This window comes from Mastomys coucha, unplaced genomic scaffold, assembly GCF_008632895.1.
Source record: "Mastomys coucha isolate ucsf_1 unplaced genomic scaffold, UCSF_Mcou_1 pScaffold5, whole genome shotgun sequence".
In the NCBI taxonomy this organism is placed as follows: domain Eukaryota; kingdom Metazoa; phylum Chordata; class Mammalia; order Rodentia; family Muridae; genus Mastomys; species Mastomys coucha.
In genome coordinates, this window is record NW_022196911.1 from 82,112,499 (window position 1) to 82,129,427 (window position 16,929).

At 36.5% G+C, this 16,929-nt stretch overlaps 1 protein-coding gene across 2 annotated transcripts in view; it reads right to left on the reverse strand.

Moving 5' to 3' along the window:
* The window catches only part of Med13 (mediator complex subunit 13), an 89,186-nt gene that overhangs the window by 50,230 nt on the left and 22,027 nt on the right, over nt 1-16,929 (reverse strand). For both annotated transcript variants that reach the window (XM_031354157.1, XM_031354158.1), the window contains exons 4-9: nt 12,314-12,459; nt 11,420-11,617; nt 9,411-9,605; nt 8,689-8,851; nt 8,039-8,149; nt 1,156-1,839 (exon numbers count right to left, since the gene is read on the reverse strand). In XM_031354157.1, the coding sequence (XP_031210017.1) occupies nt 1,156-1,839; nt 8,039-8,149; nt 8,689-8,851; nt 9,411-9,605; nt 11,420-11,617; nt 12,314-12,459 (1,497 nt within the window). The remainder of the gene's footprint in view (nt 1-1,155; nt 1,840-8,038; nt 8,150-8,688; nt 8,852-9,410; nt 9,606-11,419; nt 11,618-12,313; nt 12,460-16,929) is intronic.

Below are 16,929 nucleotides of genomic sequence, written 5' to 3' on the forward strand. Positions count from 1 at the left end.
ACAGCCTTCTCTCGGCTCTGTGGTCATCAAAAACACATGCAGTGCACACACAAACATGCAGGCAAAATATCCACACTTATAATAAATTAAAAATGTTTATAAAGGTGTTTTACTAGTTGATTTACACTATTAGAAAAATTTACACATTAAAAATAAAAAGGCCTTATTGAATAGGCTAAGACTGTATTCCAAGCAACATATAAAGGAAAGGAATACCCAAAAGAAAGCTACATTCTGCGAAAAGTTTGCCATATATTATGTGAGCAAAGATGGCAAACTAGATATATAGAGATATCTACATTACATTTAATAGTACAGGACTAGGACCAAAACTATGGGAAGAATAAAGAAGGAAAAGGAAACCTTAAAATTTAGACAGGTAATTCACAGATGAAAAACACTAATTGTTCAATGAATATTTTAAATAATGTTTAATATTACTAGAAATCTACAAACATGCATCAAAATAATGCCTTGCCATTCTACATTAGTTGAAACAGTCTTATGCCAAGGTCTGATAAAAAATGAAAACCAACAGTATTTTCATGGTCTGCTGGCTTATGATGGTATGAACTGTAGGCCAGTTGTTTGAAGAGCAAACTATCTCTAAACCTTTCATTGAGAAGGGACACATCTCAAGGTGTGACATTTCCTCTTTTACAAGTGTTTTCTAAAGAAATTCTATACAAGCAAATGTGTATCCATCCACTCTCCCCAACTCACTGGTACCTACTTTGTTGCTAAGAAAAACATACAAGATGATGTCCATCTCAAAGAAAGTAGACTAGTAAGAGGTCATAAAGCAATTATACAAATTAACTAAGTCTGTATGTCTTAAGGCATGTGTAGAAAAAAGTGCCAAATTCAGGCCAGTGAAAGGAGAACTAGAATAGATGGATCTTGTCATAGGCAACCCTCTCTCTCATTTGGGTGACAGACACTGAAGCTTTTACATATTATTTTCTCCACATTTTTGTGACTAAATGTTTAATAATAAAAAGTTTCCTTCAGAGATTAAAGAAATTATTCAAATACCCAGAATATGTTTTTATAAATCCTATCCTATAACCAAGCCTAGAGTCCTAGCATTAAGAAGTTACATCACCTTTTACTCTTAACTTATAGTAGTGACTAATAAAAACAAAAAATACATACTCAGTAACTGATGTTACACTTTCCTGTCCAAAAGGTCCAACTGGATCATCCTTGAATTTATCATTTGGAAGTTGAGGTGGTAAAAATTCTACATCTTTTTTCTTTGGGACTTTGTAATACTTCCAGGCTACATTAGCTTCATCTTCTTCCAAGCTTACTGCTGTACCAACATACACGGTAGGTTCTACAGCTTCCTGAAATGGAGGTGGGAAAGACTGGGACAAACTGTCTATCCTATCTTCCATTGGTTTGGTAGGAACCAAGGGATCCGGTGTTGGCATTTGATAAAAATGTTGACTCTGGGGAGTTGAAGGTGTTTTAGTCACTCCTTCATCAACCACATCACACGGATGAGGACTAAGTGGGGGAGGCTGAGGTGAATTTGCCAGTTCAGTGCCATGCATCTGAGGAGTCTTTGCTACATCATTAGTTCGGATGTTTGAGAATCTCACTTGACTATCTGCAGCAGAGATAACAAGTCTTTGGCTGGCTGATTCTGTGTCCATGCCAATATCATCACTAATTGATACACGATGGTGAAAGGGAGTCAAGGGGCGCTTTTGTGGCTTCTCACTCTTTTCTTGCTTTTCATTGGTCTTGTGCTTAGGAAGTACTTGCTGTTGCTGCCCTAAAGATGGTGCCTGTCCTTGTTGCCCAGTATTTCTTGCCTTGAGACTTTTATGCCTGAAAAGATAAACAAACAAACAAAAAAATTAGTTATTTATGTTAATATACAACTATTATACAAAGTATATAAAGTAAGATTTTGAGACACGTGAGGTCATTGGTTTTTCATACACAACTCTAAAAATAGGATGATTTGAATTATCAATCACTTGCTCAGTGATCTTAAGCATAAAACCATTCAGAACAATTCATAAAAGTCCATTTGCAGAACTGGAGAGATGGCATGATGCTTAAGGAGCAGTGGCTCTTGCAGAGGACTCGAGTTCAATTTACAGCACTCATGTGGTGACTCACAACCATATTTAACTCCAGTTTCAAGGAACCTTATGCCATTTTCTTCAGGTACAAGGCATACACATGGTACACATATATGCAGACAAAACACTCATGCACATAAAATATATCTTCTAAAAGAATTTTAAATCAACTTACATTCACTTAATAGCTGTGATCAAATAGCTAACTTACTTATATCATCTTACTATCTTGGCTTCACAATAAATCTAGTTAAGAGCACTACAGGATAAATCACTTAATTAGAAAAGGAAAAGAAATGTTTAAAACAACCTGTCCTTCATCCATGAAGGATTTCTGAACTGAAGGACTTAAACCATACCTTAAAATCTAATAATCTTGTTAGGTCTAAGATATATACGTATTTTTTAAATTTCTTTTTACACAAAGAAATTACTTCATAAAGTAATTTTGAATATGGAATTTTAAATTCAGTAGTAAAATTTCTTTAATTCTGGGAGCCTTACTTGTTAGCTAAATCAAAGCTACCAACAGAACAACAATAGCACAGTATAACCACCTCCTGAGTCAATCCTAAAAAGTCACATGGAAGACAAGAATCAAGTCCTACAGGCTATCTTCTGATCTACACATACTCACTGCTGCGTGTGCATGCCCACCCCCAATATACAAATGTAATAAATCAAAACCTTTTTTAAAAATGGCAACCATTTTTTTTCCACAGAAGTTTCTGATAAAGAATATTCTGAATAGTTCTTTCAGGCAAAGTCTGGGACATTTCACTGGCTCCTATCAAAGGAAACATGACCTCTATCCAAAGGACAAAGAGAAACCAAACCCACCATTACCCAAACAGCAGAATCGAAGACAGTGTACGAAAATCATACACCAATCTTCTTTAAGAACACATGTGTACATGATTAACAGAAGTGAATAATTAACATAATTAGGAACAATTCAGTGCAGCAAAGTATAAAACAATCATCATAAAGCAGGGCTTTATCCTAGCTAAAAAGTTAAGGTATGACAATAGAAAAGAAGTAAAAATAAATCAATAGTATTCATTACATTAACAGAGTAAGTGAGAAAACAAAGGGACAACTATTACTAATTAATAACCCCGTTATAACTACACATTATTACTTAATATTTAAATAAAGTTATCCAGTACAACAAGGCAAGAAAAGAAATCAAAAAACTAAGGCTGGAGAGATGGCTCAGTGATTGAGCCCTCCTTTAGCTCTTGGAAGGGACACCTTTATTAGGTGGCTCACAACTACCTGCAACCCTTCTACCTCTAGGGAACCCTAGGCCTCCCGCTCTCCCCAGGTGCCCACACTGATAGACAGACACAAACTCACACTCAAACACATAATTAAAAATAAATCTTTTAGAAAAAAAGAAATTAAAGATCTCAAAGGAACAAAAACTGTATTTGTAGTTTATAGAAACGTCAGTGCAAAGGTCAAAGTATCGACTTGTAGTCAAAGTTACACTTTTTTTTTTTTTTGGAGATAGGGTCTCTATGCATGCAGCCATATCTGTCTGTCCTGGAACTGTCTATACACCAGGCTGGCCTCCAAGTACTGGGGTTAAAGGCATGGACCACTACAACTAGTTAAAAAACTTGAACATTCTTAGAAGAAGGGTAAGCAGACCCTGTGTCTCTTCTGATGTGGCATATTACAAAACAACTGTCTATGAAGTACCCTTGGCAAAAATGCTGACTCTAAGACAAGTTTCTACTACAATAACAAAAAGGTCCAATATTGTGCTGGAGAGATGGCTCAATGAAATAGCAGAACTATTCTTAACCAAAGGACCTAGGTTCAGTTCCCAGCACCAATACGGCAGCTCATAACTATCTGTAATTCCAGTTCCAGGGGAACCAACACCCTCACATACAGGCAGAATACCAATGTGCATAAAATAAAAATAAATTAATTTTTAAAATTGCCTTCTATGTGGCTCTAAGAACATGACCTAGATGCTGAAAAAATAGGGCTCAGTAATTAACAGCATATATTACTGTAACATAAGACTCAAGAACAAACATAGAATGCCAAACCTCTATGGTAGCCAAATCAAGAAGATAAAGATACAAAACGGTAACACACACACACACACACATACACACACACACACACCAAAAGAAACAATAAAATGATTTAGTATAAAAATAATGGCAATATCATTCATCTCTCATTTACTTAAATACTTGCCTATTTCGGGGATTAAAACTTTTAATTTAAAAGATTTTTTGAGACAGGATTTCTTGCCTCACATTGCCAACTGCTGGCATTACAAATGTACGGCATCACACTCAGTAAAAATGATTTCCATAGCAGAACATTACTGCCTTCCCACTATGCTGACACAGTGATAGAACAAGAGCTACAGGCAGGCAGACCCTTGGAGCGGTGCCAAGTGTGCTAGTGGTGAGAGCAATGTCTTCACTACCAGGCACACAGGAATTTCTTGGTTTTATGTTGTACAGAGGTTTGAACCCAGAGCCTATGCAGTATGCTAAATATCCACTCTATCAATTTAGAACATGTTTAAAGCCAATTTTACTTTAAACTCAGTTTTACTGTTTTTTTTTCTCCTAGTAAAACAAGGGGTGGAAAAATCACATTTTATTAAACTTCAGCAGCTTTATATACCTGTACTGTTTTCCATATTCTGTATGAAGAAATGGGTCCATATGCAGCCTGTCTGCTACACAGTTAAGGTCAATGGTTGCTTTGAGGAAAATTACTTACATTGTTACTTTAGGTTAAAACTAAACTAGCCTGGGGCTGGCGAGATGGCTCAGCGAGTGGGTAAGAGCACTGACTGCTCTTCTGAAGGTCCTGAGTTTGGATCCCAGCAACCACATGGTGGCTCACAACTACCCGTGATGAGATCTGACGCCCTCTTCTGCTGTGTCTGAAGACAGCTACAATGAATTACGCCTGAGCGAACGGGGTTGGAGTGAGCGGGTCATCAGAGGTCCTGACTTCAATTCCCAGCAGCCACACACATGATGGCTCATAGTCATCTGTACAGCTACAGTGTACTCATATACATAAAATAAATAAAATTAATCTTAAAAAAAAACAAGCCTTTTTTTTCTTTATGGAATAACATTTTTATTTGAAAAAAAAAAAAAACAAATCACTGAGTTGAATATGGTGGCACTGAATATCACAATCCAGAACTTGGGAGACTATGGCAGAAATAATCATGAGCGTAAGGTCAGCCACCAGCTTCATGAGATCTACACTAACCTGTGGCTATATAGCAAAATCTTGTTACATGCAAAAAAAGAAAATAATCACTGAGAAACCATAATTATCCATTTTTCTCATTATCTAGTAGAACTGCTTAATAAGGTTCTTTAAAAACACTTTAATTAAGAACTAACAAATTTGAGTTTTTGAGTAACATTTAAAAATTTGAAAAGTTACATTAAGCCACTGGTGACATAAATGCATTTTTAATATTAAATACAACAAAATGTTCTAACATTCAAATTTGCATAACTCAGCAAGCCACTGTCTTCCAAATGACTAATACTTGAGGTTATAAAATCCTGTTATGTAGAACATGATTCCACTCATTAGTGGAACCAGGTTGATTTAAAGCAGCTTTAGCTTCCACACTACAACTAACTTTGGGCATGGTGACAAGCACCTTTAAGCCCAAGACTTGAAGGGAGGCAGAGGCAGGTGGATCTCTGAGAATTCAAGGCCAGCTTGGTGTACAAAACAAGCTCCAGGACAGCCAGGATTACATACAGAGACCCTATCTCACATATACCCACAAATAAAAATTCAATCAAAATAGAATCTAAAGAATTTCTTTTAAAAAATGTTTATGAAAATAATTTATAAAGCTTAACAATTTATTAATATCACTTAATGTTCTTACAAAAGACCAAGGTTCAATTTTCAAGTGCTCACAGGGCAGCTCCTAGTTTGGAATTCCAGTTTCAATGATATCTGATACCCTCTTCTGACCTCTAGTGGTACCAGGTACATCCATGGTGCAAATACACATGCAGGCAAAACAGTCATACACATAAATTAATAAATTAATCTAACTTAAAAAAAAAAACTTTGTTCATGTAGACGTCTATCAGGTTTCCTGATCTTTTTCTAATGAAGCAGTCGTTTAAAATGTATCTAAAGTGAATTATTCTTTAATTAAGTAGTACTTTAAAATGTATCTAAAGTGAATATAAATTAGGCTCACATAAATAAAACCATTTTGGAGTTCACTTATTGTTTCTCTAGGTGCTGAAGATCAAAAACGACCAAAGTCTTCTCCATGTCAGGCAAATATTCTACCAATGAGTCACATCTTTAAGCTCTAGCAGTAACTTTCAAGAGTATAAATGAGAACTGATACATATTTTGAGAATCTACTTCCTACAAGGCAATGACAGCCATATCCAAGCCAGGTATGGTGGCACACGCCTTTAATCCCAGTACTCAAGAGGCAAGCAGAACTCTGAGTTCAGGGTCAGCTTGGTCTACAGAGAGTTCCAGAACAGCCAGGGCTACACAGAGAAAACCCTGGGGGAGATGGGGTGAGAGGTGGTTGGGGTGGGAAGAATAGGATATCCATCGACGAAATGAAACACATGGCTATACTTTAGGTGTAAGGAATAGGAACAGTAAACAGACATATTTATTTACTTTGTTATATGAATAGGAAACTAAGGCTGGAAAGATGGCTCAGTGATTAAGAGCAATGATTGTTCTTCCAAAGGTCTTGAGTTCAATTCCCAGCAACCACATGGTGACTCACAACCATCTGCAATGTGATCTGATGCCCTCTTCTGGTGTGTCCAAAGACAACGACAGTGTACTCATATAAATAAAATAAATAAATCTTTGAAAAAAAAAAAAGAAACTACTAATTAGGGTTTACAAATATTACTAGCAGTAGCTCTTTAAATTGTTGACATTAAGTCCCTGTCCTATTGTTCTATACAGACCTTTCCAAAATGTAAGGCTTCTTTAGAGGAAACTATTCTACCAATACTTCCATACTAAAACAAGTGGGTAAGTCTTCCTAAAGGACTTGTCATCCTCGCGGCACCATAAAGCGATCTCTTCCAGAGGTTTTCCTAGACCCTTACTAATCCCCCTTACCAACATAAAGATGCAATTAAAACAATTTTATCCTCCACGATACTGACAATTCTGAAGACAGTTTTCAGATCAGTGTCCCTAGCACTGGGATTAAAAGTACACACAATTGCCAGGCGGTGGTGGCGCACACCTTTAAATCCAGCGCTTGCGAGGCAAAGGCAGGTGGATTTCTGAGTTCGAGGCCAGCCTGGTCTACAGAGTGAGTACCAGGACAGCCAGGGCTACACAGAGAAACCCTGTCTCAAAAGCTGATATTTTGGTCAAGTCTCCTGTAAAATCATTAACTCTTGATCTTATTTTAGTAACTCACTGATAGCTGCCCAAGAATAACAACTTGCTACATAAAACTCAACAATGTATTTACTATTTTAAAAATTATGAAAATCATTTCTTCTATAAAAATCCCAGGGAAGATTTCTCAGACATAACACAAGTAAGGAATTTGTTCCTCCAGAGATATATGACCCAAGGATGGTGACCATGACTGTAATCCCAGAACTCAAAATGCTGAGACAAGAAAATCTCAAGTTCAAAGTCAGCCAGAGCAGCAGTTAGAGCCTCAAAACAAGCACCAAAAGTGTACCCATAGTTGACACATAGCCCACATCTGGTAAGAAAAAAAGCCACAAATTCTGTGTACTGCTCTTATCAGCTTTAAACTGCTGGCTATCTTTTCTCAATTTTCTCCTTGGGGGAAAAAAAATCCTAACAAATCTGTATAAGCTACCCAAAACAAATATTAGTAATATAACTATAATATATACAAACATATAAGCATCACCAATTAGAAATAAACTTACCTCAAACAACTGCAGTTTGTTCTTTGTGTGGCTTCAACAAAGTCCCAGCATCCTATTTTATCAGCAGTCTCTTCCTCACATAGGCCACTGGACGTAGCAGAATACTTCCTCCTAAAGTGTGAGTTACAAATTCCTTAGTATATTTAAATTTATCTTTATCTGAATTTAATCTTTAATTTAATTTATTTATTTACTTTTTTTTTTTTTTTGGGTTTTCTTCTAGACAGGGTTTCTGTGTGGCCCTGGCTGTCCTGGACTCAGTTTGTAAACCAAGCTGGCATCAAACCCAGAGATCCAAATGCCTCTGCCTCTGCCTCTGCCTCTGGACCACCTGGATTAAATGCATGTGCCACCACAACCCAGCTTAGTCTTTAATTTTTAAAAATTAATTTTTCTCATTTTTATTCCATACTCTTAATTAACCGGCACGCAAGTTTTAAATATCAAAATAAATATAAAACTGAACATAGTATATGCCTTTAATCTCAGCATGTGGGAGGACGAGCACTGTGAATTTGAGGCCAGCCTCGGCTATATACTGAGTGCCAGGCTAGCCAAAGCTACACAGTGAAAGATAGACAGACAGATAGACAGATAGATGGATAGATGGGTGGGTAGATAGATAGGCAAATAGAAATAAAGATACATACTTGTTCTGTAATCTGTTCATATTACATTCTTGCCAGACTCTATCCACCACATGATTTGCTAATTTTCTGGGTATTTTCCCACCATGATGGCTAGTACTGTCAGTGCTGAAGCCATCAGATACTGAAGAAAATTTGACCCACTTCTGTGCAGACTGAGGATCAACTGAAAACAAACAAAAATAGAGGCTATAGAAAGGTAAAAACAAACTGAAAGTAACAAGCTGGAGTTTTTGTTAACTTGTCAAATGCTTTGCTCTATTTGGTAATTCTAGTGACGTTCTGAGGTCAAAATTTTTTTCTTTAAATGCAGAGAGCAAAGATATACAAGATATATTGAATAAGAGATATATAACGTCTTGGGCTTAATTACCAGCATCATAAACAAACACATATACACAAAATGTGTGTGGGAGTGCACATGTATTATGTACATATATATGAGAATGGTCTTAATTCTGAAAATGTAATGAATATGTAGGAATAATAAGATACCAAGTCTGCAATTTTTTCTCAAATAGTTCAGAAAAGACCAATTCATAATCAATGTATACATACACAGAGAATGAAAAGGCAAAAGTGTAAATTTAGATGAGTTTTTAATATTATACTGACAATTTTCCAGTAAGTTTTAACAATTTCAAAATAAAAATTGCTAAGTACTGATGTACTCAAAAGAACAGATTTGTAGCCAGAGCTGATTGATGAAGCAGCTAGTATAATACCTGTTTGGACTTCCTCAGGAGATGTAGGTGGAGTGAGAGTAACTGAAGACATAGCAGGATCTCTTGTGGAAGCAGGCACTTGATGGATACCCAAGCAAGAAGCTGAACAGTGAGAGGATCCCACAGAGCTAGGAGTAGGAATGTCTGATTGAGGGACTAGAACAAAGCATGCTGGGTAGATCATTCGGACGCCCGCTGAAAACAAAATGGACAAAAAAAGGGGGGGGAGAAAAATCAGCTACTACTGTGGCAGTAGTTCAATTAATTTCATTAAAAAACAAGGCAGTAAAAAATATCCTAATAATGTAAATAAAAATATCATTGTGTCTGTCTCTCAGTATAGCTGTACACATGCTATGGTTCATGTGTGGAGGGCAGAGGATAAACTCAGGTGTCAGTTTACACTTTTCACCTAGTTTGAGACAAGTTCTCCAGGCTACTGTATATGCCATGCTAACAAACTAGTCTGTGAGCTTCTGAGTCTACTCCTATCTCAGCCTCCCATCCTGCCATAGGAGTGCTGGGATTAGAGAAATACAATACCGAATTTGGGTTTCACGTAGATTTTGAAATCCAAACTCATATCCTCAGACTTATATAGCAAGTACTTTAACTCAATAAGCTATAGATTTTCTACTGTAAATGATAGGTTTTTAAAATCTACTATGCAGAGTTGATTACTGCATTATAAATTTTAATTTATAAATTTAATAAAGGTAATGTGATCATGGACCATTTTGTCTTCTTGTCTGTTTTAAAGTCTAACAAACATCTGTGTTGTTTCTGTCATAACTATTCCAATAATAATAGATCATGAATTTACTGAAACTGAATAACAGTTTCAACTTTTAAAAAAGTCATGCATGGTGGTGTACATCTGCAACCCTGGGACTCAGGAGGTTGAACAGGTGAGTGTTGAGCCCAAGGTCAACCTGGGTTACAGAGCAAAACAGTCCCCAAAACCTAATAAAAACTCCAAAACTCCCATGGGGTAATCCTTATGTGAGACATTTCTATTAGATTATTAGACTACATTAACAACAGTATCATAGACACTAATTCCAATTATCTGCTCAATTATACGTTGTCCATGCCTCCCATGTCTTTACACACTGTCAGGCTTGACTGTATGCCACATCTTAACAGTCAGTTATACTTAGAGGGATCGGTGTGGCCTCTTTTACTTCTTGTCTCTGCTATGTAATTAATATGCCCAGAAACAGATCACTTTGCTAGCCTACACCTTGAACATGACATATGGACTAGAGCTAATCTGGAAAGAACTGACTTATGGAGAACACATCAATGCAATGTTGGAAGTTATTTAGGAATATTTTTTGTTTTTTGTTGTTTTGTCTTGTTTTTGTTTGGTTTTTCAAGACAGGGTTTCTCCATGTAGCCCTGGCTATCCTGGAACTCACTCTGTAGACCAGGTTGGCCTTGAACTCAGAAATCCACCTGCCTCTGCCTCCCAAGTGCTGGGATTAAAGGCATACGCCACCACCGCCCAGCAGATACTGAAAGTTTTATTAAATATTCAAGCACTATACATAATACAGGCTGTCAATTTTTCTAGCCCCCAAATAATTACTGCTTCACAATTACTCTTGTTCCCTTCTTTAACATGTAGACAACCGAGTATGCTCCTCTGTCCCAGTAACTCTGGCTTGGACAGGTAGCCAGCCAGCCTTGTCTAATTCACTGGGAGCAAATGTACCATTCCTTTAGATCACTTTCATCTTAGCAGCAGCTTTAATCTTAGGCTTGATCCCTGTTATTCCTCTGTTTTCCTAAGAACACTGTCCAGGCACTGGGTGCTTCTTTAACCTGTACTGTACAAGAAGTACATGCAGCCATCACAGCCAAGCTGTAGCCCTTATGTAATGTGCACAGAAAATAAGCAAGAAATAAATGTTTGGTATTGGAATGCTAAGAGAGCTGTTTGTTATTTAGTAAAATCTAACTAAAATGCACAGGATTCCCCCTCAGACTAACATCAGAATCCATACCAACAAGAACTTCTACTGCAGCCAAGGAGTCATCTTCCCAATCCATAGCTTCCTGTCTTTCTTCAGACATCTCCTTCAGACCACATGAAATAGGATAGAACTGTTTCCATTCACCAATTAATTTTTTCGTAGCTGAATCAGACATCTTGAAAGCCTGTCCCGTGAGAGTGCCATTTAGTCCAAATGGACTTAAGATAACTAGAAACCAAAGCAGATATCCAGTAAGTAAATATTTATAGCAAATAAAATCATAATAAACAGTGTTATAATGATGTAAGCCTAATAAAAACAGAAATCCATTATCATCACTCCAAGAAAGCAAATTTCTTATACATTTTAATATAAAATATAATACTAAGATTTTGAAAATTATTTAAAATATATCTACCACAAAATCAAAATATAATATTTCAAAATTAACTGAATATTTACCTATCATTCAATTTATTCTGACTCTAAGCAACTTGAAGAAAAAAAGTGTAGATAAATAAATCTAAATATTTATGAAGTATTGCCACATAAATTTTAAAATACACACATAACATTTAAAATTAAAGAAGGTACTTCCAGTACTTAAAAAGCACTCAGCAACCTTATAAAACAACTTCTCTTGAGGTCAACAATTCATGATATAAATGACATTAAAAGTTCCCCTGGGTAGGTATGCTAAACACAGCTTACACACAAAGCCTTGAAATGATTAACATATCCATAATATAATATGCTATTAAGAGAAAACACAGAAATGGTAAAATTCCCATTCATATGAATTTTAAATAATTTCACTAATGGTACTTATTATGTTGTTTTACTAATTGCTAACATGAAAGTTTTAATTTCCAATACTGAAATGAAAATAAGTAATCAAATGCCTATGACAATAAAATAATCTACCTTGAAATGGGCTATTAGACTGTTGAGCAAGGGCGACATGCTCTTCACTGAGAAGGTACACAGGTTGATGTTGGTTAATTTCCACACTGGTACAAACATTGCTGTCTCCATGCAAGAAAAAGGTGAAAGAGCAGGACAAGTGTTCACTAATAAAGAAGGAAAAGTTATAGTTTAGTGATGATTAATAGCAAAAAAAAAAAAATAAAGTAATTTCCTTTGTTTTTAATGTTTCAATTTATTTTGAGACAGAAATCCACATATCTCAGCCTAGCCTTAAAGTCACTACATAGCCAAGGATGGCCTTGAATTTCTGATCACCCTAACTCCACCTCCTGAGTGCTGGGATTACAAGCATGTGTGACCATGCCTTGTTTATCTGATTCTGACCCTGGGAACATGAGGTCTCGTGCATGAAAGCCAAGCACTCTACTAAATGAACTACATTACCAATGCAACATGCTTTGCTTTATTATGAAGTTATACCACAAAAATGAATACATTAGCTCAGAAGTCTTTATTATCTGTAGGGGGAGAGAAAGGATCCAAGTGTTCAGAACACTGTTTATAAAGCAAATAGCTTTTAGTTAAAAGAAGTTAAGTATACCACATACGCAATTATTATATGACCACAGAAATAAGGCAAGAAAGCAAGTTAGAAAATAAATTCTCAGGACATGAGCTAGGTAAGAGAGATGGCCTATTTGTTTTGTCTAAACCTAGAAAATACATTCTCAAGGACAGCAGATATATTTTTAAATTAAAGGGTAAGAAAATCAAAAGAGAGAAAAAGGATTGGGACAGTATACACTAAGAATCTTTTTTCCACACATCCATCTTAAAGCCAGTTCCTTAAATGATCATTAATCTATTCCAAACCAATATATAATACATATATACATACTATATATACATGTACTAGCCCTACTTAATATTTTTCAGGAAAAGGCATAAAGAATTAAATTATAATAAAAGTTATACTAGAGACCTAATAAAAGTAGAAAATAGTACTAAAAAGGAAAAGACAATGGTGGCACACACCTTCAATCCCAGCAGTAAGGAGGCAGGCAGATCTCTGAGAGTTCAAGGCCAGGTCTATAGAGCGAGTTCTAGGATAGCCAGGGCTACACAGAGAAACCCTGCCTTGAAAACCAAATTAAAAGGGGGGGGGGGGCTGGCGAGGTGGCTCAGCAGGTAAGAGCACTGACTGCTCTTCCGAAGGTCCTGAGTTCAGATCCCAGCGACCACAGGGTGACTCACAACCACCTGTAATGAGATCTGACGCCCTCTTCTGGTGTGTCTGAAGACAGCTACAGTAAATTATGCCAGAGCGAGCGGGGCGGCAGAGGCCCTGAGTTCAATTCCCAGCAGCCGCACACATGATGGCTCATGGCCATCTGTACAGCTACAGGGTACTCATACACATAAAATAAATCTTTTTAAAAAAAAAGTGGAAAGTAATAAAACTGAGAATTCCATCAGATAGTAGGAGTCAACAATGTCTTAAAGCCAAAAGAAGAAACCTGAAAGTGCTGTGGAAGTCACTAACGTACCTGACAGAAGCTGGTGTGAGGGTGGGTAACTGCATCAACTACTTACATGTTTCATAGGGTCAACTTTGTTCTCTTACTCCTTCCTCACTATCACACTTGACTAGTCTAGATTTTTCACTAATAAACAAACACAATACAAAGTCAAAGCAGCTGACATAAAGTTAATCTTGTCTTTAGCAAAAACAATTTATAAGTTTATAAATGGAGGCCTAGAATTTTAAGGTTCTCTGGAGCTATGGCATTAATTATTAAAAGAACTAAACAAAAAGTGAAAAATAAAACCAGGCTTCTTATAGAAATGGGACTGAGGTATTTGAACTGGAAATATTTTTTATAATATCATTTCGGTTCTATTTATATTACAAATTTTTTCAACTTTTCTGAAATTGTGGATTCTACAGATTAGTTATTGATCACTACATCTTTCTTACCTAGTAAGTTTTGTGATTATTCCTGCTGTTTTTGAAATAGGTCTTTTTTTTTTTTTTTTTTTTTTTTTTTTTTTTTGAGACAGGGTTTCTCTGTATAGCCCTGGCTGACCTGGAACTCACTCTGTAGACCATGCTGGCCTCGAACTCAGAAATCCGCCTACCTCTGCCTCCCAAGTGCACCTGGCAAAATAGGTCTTAACAGCCTGGACTGGTCAAAATCTCTACTTTCTGCCTCCAAGTACTGTGATTACACTGATGTGCCATCATGCTCAGCTTAATTTTTGCTCATATGTAATCACATATATAAGAATAATTAAAAATGTATTAAAAAATAAAAAGATAATATACGAGGTTCCCAAACTCATCCGGCTTTGCAGTCTATTAGTATTTTTCAATAGCCACACTATATTTATTAAAGTACTGACCTGAAGTATTCATTGTTTGGATTAACCACTTAAGCTTTTTTTTTTTTTCTGATTAAGAATCTGATCCAAGATACAATATTTAAACAAGTTTTTTAAAAAGATTTACTTATTTTTATTTTACATATTGGACATTTTGCCTACATGTTTATCACATGTATGCAGTGCTCTCAGAGGCCAAAAGTGGGCATCTGATTCCCCTAGAACCAGAGTCACAGACAGCTGTGAGCTGCCAGATGGTAATGGGAATTAACCCCAGGTCTTCTAGAAAAGCAGTTAGTGCTCTTAACCACTCACCAATCTCTCCAGGATTAATAGTTAGTTTTTAATACGGGGGGAAAAAAACAAATTAAACTTGTTTTTCCTCTGATTACTTTATTGGAATGCTTACTTTATTGGAATAGGTTTTGGCTGAGGAATTATGAAGATTATATAAGATACTATGATAAAGGAGTATAGCCTTAGTCATTAAGCCAAGATGTGTAAAGAAATTTAATAGCTCTGACAGCTGTTCGCCTACAAAATATCCACTGCTAGTGCTCATTTAAATCAAACACTCAATTTTATTGAAGTTATCCAGCACTGCTGCTATCCAGTATCCTCTAGCAATAGTGAGGTACCTGTGTTATCAAGAACATACTGAGCACATGCCTATACCCAAACGATGTTTAAAAATAACTAAACACACACACACAATCCAACTCTATATTAAACAGTGCTATATTCACATCCATATACAGTACATATGAAGCTTCTAAGTGAGTGCAAATGTTTTTCCTTCATTCAACAAATATTTTCTGTTAGGCACTATGGCACTGTACTAAGGCATGGACTTAGTTATGTTAGGTGCTTGAGACAAAAACAAGTATAGGATGTTATAAGAATGCCTTAACAGGAAGAACGCTGTACTGAAAATGGACTATTAATTCCTATAAAGAGAGCAGATCCTGGATCTGACCCCCAGGTTGTTCCTATATCTCATGGTGACAGCCATCCATCCACCTCACTTCAAGAGTCATCACTTCTCCCATTTCACCTCTGTGGATTCAGTCTTCCAGTGTTCCTTAATCAGGCCTGCCTTTCATACCTTCAGCTTTTGTCTGTTTCTTAAACCCTCTGAAGTCACCTTCTTTGGGACTCTGTTCAAATAATTTCTTCTAAATAGGCACGTCACTAACAAATCTATACTGTTTCTAATTGCTCTTTTTGGTGGTAAGGGGTGTTTTTGCTAAAGGAAGCATCACCATTGTGTAAATATTTTAGTCTTATGTATTTCTCATAGTTGGCCCAGAAGGTAACCATTCGTGAAAGAGGAATTTGTCTTTCCTCTATACTGTGTCTGCAATAAATCTTTGACACAAAGCAATCTGGTGCACTAATACAAACTAAATACTACAGAATAACACTGGCATCTGAACTTATTTATAACCATTCAAGTCTATTTTTTTTTAATATTTATTTCATTTATTTTATGTGTATGAGTACACTGTAGCTGTACAGATGGCGGTGAGCTATCATGTGTGTTGCTGCTGGGAATTGAACTCAGGACCTCTGCTCTGTTCCCGCTAGCTTGGGCCCAATTCACTGTAGCTGTCTTCAGACACACCAGAAGAGGGCATCAGATCTCATTATGGGTGGTTGTGAGCTACCATGTGGTTGCTGGGATCCAAATTCAGGACTTTCAGAAGAGCAGTCAGTGCTCTTACCTGCTGAGCCATCTCACCAGCCCTCAAGTCTACTTTCGAATCCATCCTCCATATAATACTCTAAACCATAAATATACCATCTTAAATTTTTCTTTGTTCCATCATTCCCTGTTTCTACCAATTCCTACAGATTTTAACTCTACATATTTGTAATTTATAGACCTACATGTCTTTTGGGAGTGTTATTATCTGATGGGTATACTTTTTTGTTCTTTACAATGTTTTGCTATGCATCCCAGAGTGGCCTAGAACTTGCTATGTAACCAAAGCTGGCTCGAACTCTGGAACATTTTATCTTACTTAGCCTAAGTGTTAGGATTACAAGGGTATACCACCACATCCAACTCTGCCTTTTAGGGAGAAATTATCAGAATCTCCTACATTACTTCCTTGCTTCACAGTGCTGCTGGGGATCTTTCTGAAAACTAATCATGATCATGTAACTGAAAAGCCTAATATCACTGGTTCCCTAAAATGTTCAGGTCCAAATCCAAAAGCACTAACAAA